This window comes from Lithobates pipiens, unplaced genomic scaffold (assembly GCF_037356315.1).
Source record: "Lithobates pipiens isolate NorthernLeopardFrog02 unplaced genomic scaffold, aLitPip1_a1.2 Scaffold_18, whole genome shotgun sequence".
In the NCBI taxonomy this organism is placed as follows: Eukaryota; Metazoa; Chordata; class Amphibia; order Anura; family Ranidae; genus Lithobates; species Lithobates pipiens.
This window is the reverse complement of record NW_027507758.1, coordinates 23,757,046-23,772,965: the sequence shown is the minus strand read 5'-3', so window position 1 is coordinate 23,772,965 and position 15,920 is coordinate 23,757,046. Positions and strand designations below refer to the sequence as shown.

Sequence of the window (15,920 nt, the reverse complement as noted above, 5' to 3'; positions counted from 1 at the left end):
CCCTGAGTCCTAATCTAGTAATCTTACCTTTAGATAAGGGGATCTCATCATTTTGCTGCAGGCAGGAAGAAGCATTTCCTAATGCCGCGTACACACGATCGGAATTCTCATCGGAAAAAGCAGTGATGGTTTTCCCGATGGAATTCCAATGGAATTCGGCTCAAGCTGTCTTACCTACACACGGTCACACCAAATTCCGATCGTTTATAACGCGGTGACGTACAACACGTACGACGGGACTAGAAAAAGGAAGTTCAATAGCCAGTAGCCAATAGCTTCTGTCTCGTAGTTGAATCTGAGCATGCGTGATTTTTGGTGTGTCGGAATTGCATACACACGATCGGAATTACCGATAGAAAGTTTTTCCGTTGGGAAAATTGAGAACATGCTATCAATTTTTGGCTGGCGGTAAATTCGGACACACGGTCGCATTTTCCGATGAAAAGCTCTCATCGGTCTTTTTCTGGCCTGAATTCCGATCGTGTGTACGCGGCATAAGTCTCCCCTCCTCCCCTCTCTATCCATAAGACTCCAACATTGTATTTTTGTTAAGCTCGCAATCAATCAATAATCGTAACTTTGTTAACATCATAATCAAGTTGCAAACCTGAGTCCCCCTCCCCCATCGATAAGACTCCAACATTGTAACTTTAACATCGTAATCAGTAACAGTCAATCAAATCAATTAATAATAAATCAATCAATAATCGTAACTTTGTTAACATTGTAATCAGTAACAGTCAGTCAAATCAATTCATGATAAGTCAATCAATAATCGTAAATTTGTTAACATCGTAATCAAGTTGCAAGCTGCGTCTCCCCTCCCCCATCAATAAGACTCCAACGTCGTAACTTTGTTAACATTGTAATCAGTAACAATCAATAAAATCAATTAATAACCAATCAGTTATAATCAATAATAATAAATCATTCAATAATCGTAATTTTGTTAACACCATAATCAAGTTGCAAGCTGAGTCTCCCCTCCCCCATTGATACGACTCCAACATTGTAACTTTGTAAACATCGTAACACTCATTCAATTAATAATCAATCAATAATAATCAATAATAATAAATCAATCAATAATCGTTACTTCGTTAACATCATAATCAAGTGGCAAGCTGAGTCTCCCCTCCCCCATCGATACGACTCCAACATTGTAACTTCGTTAACATTGTAATCAGTAGCAATCAATCAAATCAATTAATAATCAATCAATAATAATAAATCAATCACTAATCGTAACTTTGTTAACACTGTAATCAAGTTGCAAGCTGAGTCTCCCCTCCCCCATTGATAAGTCTTCAAAATTGTTACTTAAACATCGTAATCAGTAGCAATCAATAAAATCAATTAATAACCAATCAATCAATAATCGTAACTTTGTTAACATCGTAATCAAGTTGCAAGCTGAGTCTCCCCTCCCCCATCGATACGACTCCAACATTGTAACTTTGTTAACATCGTAACAATCATTCAATTAATTAATAATCAATCAATAATAATAAATCAATCAATAATCGTAACTTTGTTAACACTGTAATCAAGTTGCAAGCTGAGTCTCCCCTCCCCCATTGATAAGTCTTCAAAATTGTTACTTAAACATCGTAATCAGTAGCAATCAATAAAATCAATTAATAACCAATCAATCAATAATCGTAACTTTGTTAACATCGTAATCAAGTTGCAAGCTGAGTCTCCCCTCCCCCATCGATATGACTCCAACATTGTAACTTTGTTAACATCGTAACAATCATTCAATTAATTAATAATCAATCAATAATAATAAATCAATCAATAATCGTAACTTTGTTAACATCGTAATCACGTTGCAAGGTGAGAATCTGGAGCAGGGGCCGATCTGTGTCAGACATTTGTGAACACAGCCCGGAACTGCGCAGGAACATTTTACAGGATTGTGTTATCTCTGAGCCGTCATGGAAGTAGATCTTGACCCTGGGTGATGCCCGAGCAAAGACAGCGCCGGCCTGAGAAGAACTTGGGTAAGGCTCATAACACTGCATGAGATTTCAGTGCAGCATTGTTACCGTACTACAGGAAGCTGGAATCTCAGTGGATTTCTGGCAGGATCAACAGGTGTTTATTGCACCTATTGAACAGGTATAACAAAACCTTTGCAGGGGTATATTTAACCACTAGAAGACTGGGACTTCTCTGGCACGCTTTCTTTGCATTCTATGCATTTTTGCTAGAAAATTACTTAGAACCCCCCAAACATTATATATATATATATTAGGGCTGTTACTGATTAAAATTTTCGTGTTCGATTAATAGTTTTTTTTTTTTTTTTTTTAATAGATTAATCGACTAATTTCGATTACCGCACACAGAGATCCAACTACTTTTAGCTGATCTCCTTGCATTGCAGCTCTGCATTAGTCAGTGGTAAATGTGGTATACACTCACCCGACACTAGTTTGTTTCCACAATCCATGACTGAACTTCACAGTTCACACAAATAAGTTTTAAATTCAAACTGTAGCACTGATGTAAGTCATTTTTTTCCCACAGTAGTGAGACAATCCCTCCACCTCCGGGCTAACTAATCACTCTCACCTTATGGCATGGACCCCTGTGCAAACAGGTGGTCATGCAAGCGGGTATCAAAAGGGTTAACACGGACCATAAACTTCTCTCACATCTCCTTAGATCTCAGCAAGGATGCCAGGGTATACTTAAGTATAAGATTTTATTTTTGTGTTCAAACACAAACTACTCACATAAAGATGATAAAAACACAGCATGTAAAGCCGACAATCGTGTTAGTTCCATAGGGCAGCAGCGGGTGACGTCATGCGTAGCTCCTCCCCCCCGTACGCGTTACGTTCAATCAGAACTTCGACATCCCCCGGACTCCTCCCCCCTTCCCTTTGTTAGCAGATGGAGGCACTTGGGGAAAGGGGGAGGAGTCGGGTGATGTCGATGTCCGTGACGTTACCGGATCACTGACGGAACTCCCTGAAGACCCGGAAGCCGGCGGAGAGGTGATTAGCGATCAAAAGAATTTTGATCGATAAAAAAAAATTCAATCAAGGAATTAATCTTTAATTTCCACATTTCCACAGCCCTAATACCCTGTTTCCCCTAAAATAAGACCTAGTGTGATTGTCGGTGATAGCTGCAATAAAAGCCCTACCCCCCAAATAAGCCCTAGTTAAAGTCCTTGTAGGTCTTCTTTTCAGGGTAGGGCTTATTTTTGGGGGAAACAGGGTAGGGCTTATTTGAGTGGTAGGGCTTATATTGCAGCCAACACCGACAATCACGCTAGGTCTTATTTTAAGGGAAACAGGGTATATATATATATATATATATATATATATATATATATATATATATATTTTAGCAGAGACCCCAGAGAATAAAATGGCGGTCATTAGCTCCTTCCCCCGTATGCGTTACGTTCAATCAGTACTTCAACGTCACCGGACTTGTTAGCAGATGGAGGCACTTGGGGAAGGGGGGGAAGAGTCCGGTGATGTCGATGTCCGTGACGTCACCGGCTCTCCGACGGAACTCCCTGAAGACCCGGAAGCCGGTAGAGAGGTGAGTACCGATCAAAAGAATTTTGATCGATCAAAAAAATGTATCGATTAATCGAGGAATTAATCTTTAATTTCCACAGCCCTAATATATATATATATATATATATATATATATATATATATATATATATATATATATATATAATATATATATTTATATTTTTTTTTTTAGCAGGGACCCCAGAGAATAAAATGGTGGTCATTGCAGTTTGTTATTTCACACAGTAATTGTGCAGGTACAAGTAAATATACACTTTGATGAATTTTAAAGGGGTTGTATACCCTTTTGAGGCTTTTCACCTTAATGCTTTCTATGCAGCCCTTTTACTTACCTGAACCCGATCGTTCCATCGACGGGAATGAGCCCAGCAGCTCCAGCCCTCATTGGATAGATTAATAGCAGCAGCAGCCATTGGCTCCCTTTGCTTTCAATCAAATCCAGTGACACAGGAGACGGGGGGCGGGGCTGAGTCCTGCTGTCTGCATCAATGGCAGTTTACCTACCCTGGTGATTTTGCACTGATGACATGCACACAAGTTGACACAAAGGGGTTTGAATGGCTATTAAAGGTAACCATCCTCACCTGTGATCAGTTTGCTTGTAATTAGTGTGTATAAAAGATCAATGAGTTTCTGGACTCCTGACAGACCCTTCCATCTTTCATCCAGTGCAGCACTGAGGTTTCTGGATTCTGAGTCATGGGGAAAGCAGAAGAATTGTCAAAGGATGTGCTGTCACTCATGTATTAATGTGAAACTAAACCAGATGTTCTTAAAGTGGAACTTCAGTCATTTTTTCATCTTTCCATCTACTAAATCTTCTGCCCTTGTCATTGTTTTAACCACTTGCCGACCAACCGCCGCAGTTCTACTGCGGCAGAATGGTACGGCTGGGCGAAACGACTTTATGTAACGTCGCTTCGCCCTGTGGCCACTAGGAGGCGTGCACGCCGCCTGCTCGCCCCTCGGTGCCAATGCGAGTGCCCGGCGCCCGCAATCACCTGCGATCGCTTGGGGGCACATGGAGAAGAGAGAGATCGTCTGTTCATACAGAGTATGAACAGCGGTCTGTCATCTCCCCTACACAGACCCTTCCCCCTTCAGTTAGAACACACACTAGGGAACACATTTAACCCCTTGATCGACCCCTAGTGTTAACCCCTTCCCTGCTAGTGACATTTTTACAGTAATCACTGCATTTTTATAGCACTGATCGCTGTATAAATGACAATGGTCCCAGAAATGTGTCAAAAAGTGTCCGATGTGTCCGTCATAATGTCACAGTCACGATAAAAATCGCTGATCGCCACCATTACTAGTAAAAAAGAGTAATAATAAAAATGCCATAAAACTATCCCCTATTTTGCAGACGCTATAACCTTTGCACAAACCAATCAATATACGCTTATTGCGATTTTTTTTTTACCAAAAATATGTATAAGAATACATATCGGCCTAAACTGAGGAGAAATATATATTTTTTATATATTTTTGGGGGATATTTATTATAGCAAAAAGTAAAAAAAAATAGTTTTTTTCCAAATTGTTGCTCTTTTTTTGTTTATAGCGAAAAAAAAAATTAAAAAAAACGCAGAGGTGATCAAATACCACTAAAAGAAAGCTCTATTTGTGGGGGGAAAAAGGACGTCAATTTTGTTTGGGTGCAACGTCGCACGACCGCACAATTGTTAGTTAAAGCGACGCAGTGCCAAATCTCAAAAAGTGCTCTGGTCAGGAAGGGGGTAAAATCTTCCGGGGCCGAAGTGGTTAACTTTGGACAGTAAAACGTTGGATTTTTTTTTATGGCCAGTAAATCCCTTATACAGCCCACTTCCTGTTTCTTGTCTGGTCATCAGCCTAGGCTTATGACGTCATGCACAGCTCTCTCTCACCCTCGTGAGAGTTTGCCAGAAAGGGAAGGGGGGGGGGGGGGTGAGTCATAAGAGGGCCAATGAGAGCTGCAGAGCTGGAGGTTTGTAAATCCAGGAAGTGAACAGGCAGCAGCTTCAGCTGCCCACAGTTAAAATGGCTGCAGCCAGACTCAGTGGAGGGATATTTCAGCAGCATATTTGGCAAGTAAAGAATCACAGTATATATAAACTAATATGCAAAGTTGTTGGAGGGAAGCTTCAGAATGGCAAAGATATTTTTATCACAAATGATGTGAGCAGACTGCAGTTCCTTTTTAAGAAAACACAATTATTAAAGCAGTTGTAAACCTCTGGATGAAAAATGAACAGAGCGTTTCCTGTGTGTGCTTGCCTGGATCCAAAGCACTGAGTGTGATTTCCGTCTCCTCTCTCATTCCTCTATCTGTATGACTCACTTCTGACAGTCTATGCCGACCCCGGACATTCCCATTAAATGGTCCTGCCTCCCCTCCAGCACGCGGCAGGTGATTGACAGCCATAGCTGTGCATGTTTCCCTATGAGGCTGCATAGAGGGGGGGGTGTCCTTTCCCTCCACTCAGGTCTCATGTTACACTCAGCACTCTGCTCTATGGCGTGACATCCACCCCCTGCCTTCTAAAGCTCAGAAAAGCTGTGTAAATTCCACACTTTGATTTACAGGTACAATAACATGTAGGCAGGGGCGGACTGACCATTCGGCCACTCGGGCACTGCCCGAGGGCCCCCGGGCCACTAGGGGGCCCCATCAGGGTTGCCAGCCTCAGGGACAGTATGTAAAAATCTGTGTTTTTTTTTACATCTGTCTCTATCCCTTACCAACATCCTTTTGGTCTAAAAATCCCAAGATCATAGCTGCCCCACCTCTCTGGTACCTTCTCAGCCAATAGAAACATGTCTGTGTATACTGTGTGTACATCTATGTGTATACTGTGTGATTGTATACTGTGTGTGTTTGTGTATACTGTGTGTGTGTGTGTTTGTGTATACTGTGTGTGTGTGTGTGTTTGTGTATACTGTGTGTGTGTGTTTGTGTATACTGTGTGGCCCCATAATCTCTGATTGCCTGGGGGCTCCATAATCTTCTATTGCCCGGGGGCCCCATGAGTTGTCAGTCCGCCCCTGCATGTAGGAGGATTTGTTTCATCTCTGCGCATCACCTGAGGCCAGGCACTTCACTAGGCATATGTAAGTGTCTACAACCACTTTAATGCAAACAAAAACATTTGCAGATTTAATTTTTTTTGACTATTTGAAATTAAGTCTCTTTTTTTTTTTTCAGCTTGCAATGAAACAGTCAAAGGAGATGGACCTGCTGAAAAAAGCCCAGCTAGAACACCTGGAGATCCTGGATAAGCAGAATGAACAGGTACAGATCGGTAACACCATAGGGCCTATTCCTAAAACATTCGCCGGACGAATGTCACACGTATTTGCCGCAGGAATTTTGTCCGTAATTTCTCTAATAGGTGAATCCCTGTGGTCGCCGGCTCCATCTAGTGGCCAAAATGTGGTATCGTTTTCTCAAATACCTCAGTGAGAAAATATTCTGCTTTTTGGCCACTGGATGGCGCTAAACAGATAAGAAATTACTATTAGAGAAATTATAGCCAAAATGTAAAGTTTGTCCAACGAATGTTTTATAAATAGACCCCCGTGTGCTTTTATAATGTGAATTTTTCTTTTTTTTTTTTGTAAAATAACTACAGAACGCATAATAAGATGCGTAGCACATGCGATAACGCTGTTGGGTTGACCCTGTGATGAGGATATTTCAAGCAGGAAATGTCTGGCCCAATGGGCAGCAGGGGGCCTCTAGCTTTATATTCTAATTCCAACAGCCCATTGGCCCTTGTTAAACCATGGCGTTCATCATGTGACTGTCCTGCTCTTTCATGCATTATTCAGGCTTAAGTGTTTTTTTTTTTTTTTTTTTTTTGTTTTCTTTTGTGTCTTTTATTTGCTTCATTTCATGCTGCATAACTTTGACAATTTTTGTTGTTTTTGTACAAACAGCTTTTGAAATCGTGTCATGCAGTGTCTAACTCGCAAGGTATGGCTTGTCCCCCCATCTCCCTTTCTTCTCATTTACTTATGTTTTTTTCAAAATGTATAAATTAATTTAAAATATATTTAAATAATGATAAAATAACACATTTTGATTGTCAAATTTTCTGAACCTCCTTGAGTATAATTTTACATAGACATGTGCAATTCGCTTCGTTCCGAATTAGTTTTTTAAGACATTTCGACAAATTAGTTAATTCGGAAATATCCGAATTGACGAAAAACTCATTTAACAAATTTTTTAAGGATATTCGAAAATTTGTAAATTCTAAAATTTGTAAATTCGAAAATTTGTAAATTCAAAAATTTGTAAATTCGAAAACCTGAACATTCGAAAATCTGGTATCATAACTAATGAATAATAACTTAACTATCACTAACTATTGAATTATATGTATTGGAGTTTCCTTTCAAATTTAGCTGTTAGTGACAAATAAGAATTTATCTGAAGTTGCGAGTTATCCGCAATAACGAATGCCATATCTAAACGAATGGTCAAAACAAATTAATAATAAATAATAATAATAATAATTTTTTTATTATTATTTATTATTAATTTGTTACGTTCCATTTGTTTAGATGCGGCATGCGTTATTTCAGATAATTTGTAACTTTGGATAAATTCGTATTCGTTCACTAATAACCAAATTTGAAAGGAAAATCCAAGACCTATAATTTAATAGTTATTAGTAGTTAGTTAGTCCGTTAGTTATTCTTTTGAATTTTCATTCTTATTTTCGGATTTTCTGATTTACGAATTTTTGAATTTACAAATTTACAATTTTTCGAATTTTCGAATTTACACATTTCCAAATTTTCGAATTTACGAATTTACACATTTCCAAATTTTCGAATTTACGAATTGCAATCATAACGAATGACCTGAAAAAAAAAATAAAAAAAAATATAAAAAAGAATGAAACTAAAACTCACAAATTTTTCAGCAGTGCACATGTCTAATTTTATGCCATATTTTGAGTAATAATTTTGTTTTTGCAGGCATGTACGGTATATTTTTCCCCCAAAAAACAAATGCAAATTCTCTTAAGCCAGCCATAGATAATGATACGATTTTCTTTCCTGAAACCACGGGTTGTGTAGGGTGCCGTCCCTGCTGACGTGCAATACAATTCGTTACAAACCAAAAAATCGGACAGAATTTTCATTATTTGACTGTATTCAAATCTCCGAATAACAATAGTAACGAATTTCAAAGAAATTTATTTGTTTCATTAAGAGCTTTTGTTAATGTTTAAAGCATTTCGAAAAAACATAATGACATAACAAATGATCTAAATTCATTCGGATCGATTTTGTTTTGTTGCGTTTCCATTTTTCATTATTATAAAAAATGCACTACATAAGAAATGGAAGCATATTGCAATAAATTCAGTGATGTTTAAAAGTGAAACAATTAAGATGATGATTTATACTTATTATGTTTGGGTTGGATTGAGGTGGATCCATCAGAATCTTCAAAACATAACATAACGAATAAATCCGAAATAATTTTGTTTCTTTCATTATGTTATGATTTGGAGATTCTGATGGATCTCCATCCAATCCAAACATAAGTAGAAATCATCACCTTAATTATTTTTTTTGTATACATTAAACAAAACGAATTATCTGAATTCAAATTTGAAAATGAATTTGAATTTGAAAATGTATTTGAATTCTAAATAAAAAAGATATTGCAATAAATCTAGTAAGGTATTAAAGTGAAATAAGATGATGATTCCTACTTAGGCTGCTTAATAGAATAGAATAAAACAGAATAGAACAGAATAGAATAGAAAATAAAGGAATAGAATAGAAAATAAAAGCATAACAAATAAATCCGAAAATTAATTTTGTTTTCTTTCACTATGTTATGATTTGGAGATCTGATGGATCTACCTCCATCCAACACAAACATAATAAGTAGAAATCATCATCTTAATTATTTTTGATCAACATTACAACAAAACGAATTATCCGAATTCAAACTTGAAAATGAACTTGAATTTGAAAATTAATTTTAATTCCAAAATGAAAACATATTGCAGTAAATATAGTAAGGTATAAAAGCGAAATAAGATGAAGATTTCCACGTAGGCTGCTTAATAGAATATAAAGGAATAGGATAGAATAAAACAGAATAGATAAGAATAGAATTGAAAATAAAGGAATGGAATAGAAAATAAAATAAAATAGAATAGAAAATCAAAGAATAAAAAAGTAGAAAAGAAAATAAAGAATAGAATAAAATAGAACGAATATAGCCATCTTCTTAATTTGAATAGAATAAAACCGAACAAAATAGAAAATAAAGGAATAGAATAGGAAAACAGAAATCTTGCAAACACAGTAACATTTCACCAAACTGAAATTTCAAACAATGTTGTCACCATCCTAGCTATCTTCTGCGTTGTCACCCAAGGGCAGGAAGTGTGTTATTGTCAGGATCACCACAAGAAAAAAAAGCCTGAAAAATAAAAGTAATGCAGCCACTATGGACTGAAAAGCTGCAATAGATTCAGTCTTTGTTAGGGGGTTTATGTACACATTAAAGGGTATTTTTTAAAGAAACAGGCTTTGAGTGGCAGTTGGCACTGCTCTATAACAGTGGCGTTTCATGGGCAGGCACAGGATTCAACAGGATAACATTCTAGATATTATTTCCAGTGGAACTATAGGAGGTGGTGTGTGTGTTGAGTTCCTACATGGAGAAGTCAATTCAGCCATCCCCTTTATATTCTACTCTTGCCACTAGCTTCTGGCCAGCTCAATAGATTGTTTTTTAAATAAAAAAAGCTGTATGCTTTCCTAAAAATATAGAAGTGGAGCAGCTCAACTCTTAAAGTCTGAAATAGGTTTTCTAAGTTACCCGATACAAAATAAATCCACCTACTACCCTATTCCCTATCTGGAGTCATAAAGACTCTACACGTTTCAATCCATCAAGCTCCAGGTGGAATGAGACACGTAGACTCTATGACTAAGCTCCAGATAGAGTGAAACACGTAGTTTCTATGACTAATCTCTGGATGGAGTAAAACACGTCTCTATGACTAAGGTCCGGATGGAGTGAAACACATAGTCACTATGACTAAGCTCCAAATGGAGTGAAATGCATAGTCTCTGTGACTAAGGTCTGGATGGAGTTAAACATATAGCCTCTAGGACTAAGCTCCAGATGGCGTGAAGCACATAGTCTCTATGACTAAGGTCCAGATGGAGTGAAACACATAGTCTCTATGACTAAGGTCCAGATGAATGAAACACATAGTCTCTATGGCTATGTTCTGGATGGAGTGAAACATGTATTCTCTATGACTAAACTCCAAATGGAGTGAAACATGTAGTCTCTGACTAAGCTCCAGATGGAGTGAAACACGTAGTCTCCATGACTGAGCTCCAGATGAAGTGAAACACATAGTCTCCATGACTGAGCTCTGGATGGAGTGAAACACGTAGCCTTTATGACTTAGCTTCAGATGGATACGACTAAGCTCTGGAGGGAGTGAAACATGTAGTCTCTATGACTAAACTCCAAATGGAGTGAAACATGTAGTCTCTCTGACTAAGCTCCAGATGGAGTGAAACACATAGTCTCCATGACTGAGCTCCAGTTGGAGTGAAACACGTAGTCTCTATGACTGAGCTCTGGATGGAGTGAAACACATAGCCTTTATGACTTAGCTTCAGATGGATACGACTAAGCTCTGGAGGGAGTGAAACATGTAGTCTCTATGACTAAGCTCCAGATGGAGGGAAACACGTAGTCTCTATGCCTAAGCCCCGATTGGAGTGAAACACATAGTCTCTATGACTAAGCTCCAAATGGAGTTAAACACATAGTCTCAATGTCTAAGCTTCAAATAGAGTGAAACACGTAGACTCTATGGCTAAGCTCCAGATGGAGTGAAACATGTAGTCTCTATAACTAAGCTCTGGATGGAGTGAAACATGTAGACTCTATGACTAAGCTCCAGATGGAGTGGAATGTGTAGTCTCTATGACTAAGTTCCAGATGGAGTGAAACACGTCTCTATAACTAAGCTCTGGATGGAGTGAAACATGTAGACTCTACACATTCCAATCCATCTGGAGCTTAGTCATAGAGTCTACGTGTTTCACTTCATCCAGAGCTTAGTTATACAGACTACGTGTTTCACTCCATCTGGAGCTTAGTCATAGTCTCTATGACTAAGGCCCAGATGGAGTAAAACATGTAGTCTCTATGACTAAACTCCAAGTGGAGTGAAACACGTAGTCTCTAAGGTCCAGATGAATGAAACACATAGTCTTCATGACTAAGCTCCGAATGGAGTTAAACATGTAGTCTCTGTGACTACGCTCCAAATGGAGTGAAACACATAGTCTCTATGACTAAGGTCCAGGTGGAGTGAAACACGTAGTCTCTCTGACTAAGCTCCGGATAAAGTGAAACATCTAGAGTCTCTGACTAAGCCCTAGATGGACTGAAATGTCTAGAGTCTCTATGACTATGCTCTAGATGGAGATCTAGATGGAGTGAAACACGGGGGTCTCTATGACTAAGCTCCGAACGGAGTGAAACATGTAGTCTCTTATGACTAAGCTTTGGATGGAGTCAAACACGTAGTCTCCATGACTAATCTCCAGATAGGGTGAAACATCTAGAATCTCTATGACTAAGCTCCAGATGGAGCGAAATGTGAAGAGCCTTTATGGCTAAGCTCTGGATGAAGTGAAACTCTTAAAAAGGGAATATGGTGGATTTATTTTGTATTGGGTAACATGAATAAACCCATTTCAGACTCCTAGGAGTTGAGAGGCTCCCCTTCTATTTTTTGAATCATCATTTTCAGCTCACCTTGGGGTAGAAGCCTATAGCAGAGTATTCGGGGACTGTCTGCACTAGGGATGGTTGATCCAGGGAATATCTGATTGCCTCTCGGGTGATCGATAATGACTTTTTTCCTCCCTTCTGGAGCTTTATTGAGTTTTTTCCTTCCTCTGGATCAACTGTGGGTATATTGCATATATGGAGGTATTCCATTTATTTATTTTTATTATTATTATTATAATTTTTTTTTTTTATGCATTTATTTTTTTCTTTTGGTTGAATTGATAGACTTATGTTTTCTTTTTTTTTAACCCGATTATGTAACAAATGCTGTTCTTGGAACGAATAACATCCATCAGATAATCCTTGTAACATGAGACAGCAGTGCGTTGCATGCTGTACTGATCACATTTTTTTCCCCCCTCTTTCCGGGCCCCTAGGCAAAGGAAATCCAGCAGATGGTCAAACTGGAAGCCGAGATGGACCGCAGGCCTGCAACAGTTGTGTAAAGCTGCAAAACGCAAACTGAAGTCGAGCAATCTACTGTCCTTTCAAGAACACTGTACATTTTAACGACCACAGACACTGAATATGAAGTGTGCTCTTATGTTAGACCCCTATTTTGTCTTGGCGAGATTTTAAGACTGGCATAATTCCCTTTTAACATTCTGAGCACTGCACTATTTATGATACAGAAAATACAATTATACAGTTATAAAGGTTAAAAAAAAAAAGAAAAAAAAAAAGATAAATATTTTTTATTGATACTCAAATGGTATGTTAATATTCTAATATTATTTGCAAATATTTTAACTTTTTTAAGTGATTTTTTTAAAACTATTGCCAGTGTAGCAACCAGAAATAGGAGTGAATTTTGATCTTTTTTTTGTACTGATAGCTGCAACACTGTTACGCTTGCCGGAAGGTGCGAAGGACGATGGGGTAAACGAAAAACAAAGGCAGGCGGAAGAATCTGCTGTTTCTCTGGGACTTAATCCCAATTGTATTGCATGGCGTTTTTTTTTTTTTTTTTCTAGAATGGCTAATGAGCATGGCTTTATTTGGAAGGCTAAGTGGCACGCTTTGAGATAGCATGACGCATTGAAGAAGAAAATGCATTGCGCCGCCTCGACAATAGCCAGAAAGCACAAAGTGTTCTAAACGGTAAATCTCCCCAAATGCCAGTGCTTGGAGAACATTAGCATTTCAACTAAATTGTATACTGAGGATGAGGAAAGAGGCGGAGAACAAAGTGGTGAAAGGGAGGAGGGTGTTTGCTGATGGGAAATTTGAATCGCCGGCTGGATCCAAATGATTTTCTTGTTCTTGCGTGGGCAGCAAGAAAGTCAGCTTTTTCTTCTTTTTTTATTTTTTTATTATATATCTATTTTATCTGTTATAGTGGATTCGTTTTGAATTTGCCATGCTTAGGACGTGCAGATGTACGCTGAACTCTGGCCTACTGTTGGCAAATGGAGCTGGGCACATTGCAGCTCGAGCGCGTTTCGCAGTGGGTTTTCGCAAGAGTGCCAGACCATATCTGAGCTCGACAACTTTAAGTTTTCAAAAACAAAAGGGTGAATTCCAACTCCAAAAGTTTCATAACAAAAGAACTGGGAGCTCCAGGTTCCTGTGTGCCCAAATCTGGTGACTCACACAGAGGGTGCTGGCCCGTCCTGGCTCAATGCATGCAACGTAAAAAAAAAGGAGAGAAAGACCCAAATGCTGCACAAATCCCAACGCTCACTAAAATAAAAGCAGGCTCAGTTCAACTCCATCATCCTCCAACACATTTCACCCTGCCCACGGAGGTTAGTCATAGAGGTCCTCCATGATTAAACCCTGTAGGTGGGACGAAACGCGCTGGGGTTTGGCCTGGACGGAGCCGAGCTGAAGCTGTTTCTACCCTATAGAGTGCCGTGTTTTGTTGCTGTGCACCATTCGAGGCTTTCCAAAAGTTTCATGTTTCCCCCTTCTGGGCAGCCACAGGCCACGTGGTCCCCTTTTGCAGCTTGATACCTATCCTGGGTTTGCAGGTTGCAATCCTTGGTTTTTGCATAGCCTTATGGTCAAGATGACATTAGCAGTTACCAGAAAAGGCATTAGGCTCAATTCACAAAGATGGAGGTGTTTTTTTTTTTTTGTTTTTTTTTAGCACCACTTAAAGTTGAATTTGAGGTATGGCAGTTATGGCAAGTTACATTGGTCCAGCTTGGATCAATGTAAGTATTTATGTATGTATCAACCCTGTGGGATCCCCTTGGAAGCTGGAACTTACTGTAGTAAACATCCCTACTCCAGTGATCTCAACTAGCTTCCAGGTCCCGTGCTTGAGCAGCTTCCCTGCTGTTTACTGAACACAGCAGGTCGTCTATTAGGCATGGGCGCCATTTGTATTTTTTAAATTAATGCAACGTTCTCTTTGATTGGATGAAGTGGACCCAGTAAGTAGTGAAGATCACTGGAGTAGCAGTGTCTACAATAGTGGTTTCCAGCTTTTAGAGGGATACCACAGATATGGCACATACTATACACATACTTACACTGGTTCAAGCTGAACCAATGGAACTTTGTAAAAATTGACATACCTGGAATTCTTCTTTAAGTATTCGCAAACGAACCCAAGCTTACATCAAAAATGCATATCAGTCTTAAAATGGAATGTGACACTTCCATTTTACAATTTATACATCAGCAGCATCACATGTGTTTGACTGTTAAATAGGAAGAAAAGCCCTCCATGTTAATCGGCACCATATAAGTGTAGTAAATCTGACAGTACATACAGCAGTAACCCTAAAGCAATTTGTCAAATTTCGGAGGTACCCAACACAAAAAGTTTATAAAATTTAATTTATATGTACAGTGGAACCTCGGTTTGCGAGTAACGTGGTTTAACAAGCGTTTTTCAATACGAGATATTATTTTTTTTTAAATCCTTACTCGCTTTGCGAGCATTATCTCGAAAGACGAGCAGGATACAAGCCACTGAGGTATGCAGTACCTCATTTGGCCAGAGGTGGGGTGACGCTCAGAAACACTCGGAGACACTCAGTTTCCTAGTGTCTCGGAGCGTCTCTGAGTGTCTCAGAGCGTCTCCATTTGTTTCCGAGTGTCTCCATTGCCTCCACACCTCTGGCCACATGCTGTACTGCATAGGCAAGCAGTGGCTGTGGAACGGATTATCTGAGTTTCCATTATTTCCTATGGGGAAACTCGCTTTGCTATACGAGTAATTTGGATTACAAGCATTACAAGCATTACTGTGTATGTGTGTGTATATATATATATATATATATATATATATATATATATATATATATATATATATAAACTCCAAGCTCTTATGCGATGTGTGTGATAGATAACAAACAAAGCCTCTTACCAGAAGAGATGGACCCCAAATTATAGGTATCAAAAGCGCTTGATTCAAATGTGATCAGCTGCAATGCTCCATCCCATCAGCTCTATCAGGAGACCTGGTAATGTTGGTTGCTTCACCTGGATATGGAAATGCTTCCAATATACATCCAAATGTTCCGAACTCCAATGACTGCCCTGCTGAA

At 38.8% G+C, this 15,920-nt stretch overlaps 1 protein-coding gene across 7 annotated transcripts in view; it reads left to right on the top strand.

Annotated features, from left to right (window-relative positions):
• PLCB4 (phospholipase C beta 4) overlaps nt 1–15,649 on the top strand; it is a 524,177-nt gene extending 508,528 nt beyond the window's left edge. For 6 of the 7 annotated variants that reach the window (XM_077485485.1, XM_077485488.1, XM_077485482.1 and 3 more), the window contains 3 exons: nt 6,757–6,843; nt 7,491–7,527; nt 12,795–15,649. In XM_077485485.1, the coding sequence (XP_077341611.1) occupies nt 6,757–6,843; nt 7,491–7,527; nt 12,795–12,883 (213 nt within the window). In that variant the 3' untranslated portion in view covers nt 12,884–15,649. The remainder of the gene's footprint in view (nt 1–6,756; nt 6,844–7,490; nt 7,528–12,794) is intronic. The other variant, XM_077485487.1, reaches the window with a different exon arrangement.
• The last annotated feature ends 271 nt before the right edge of the window (nt 15,650–15,920 follow it).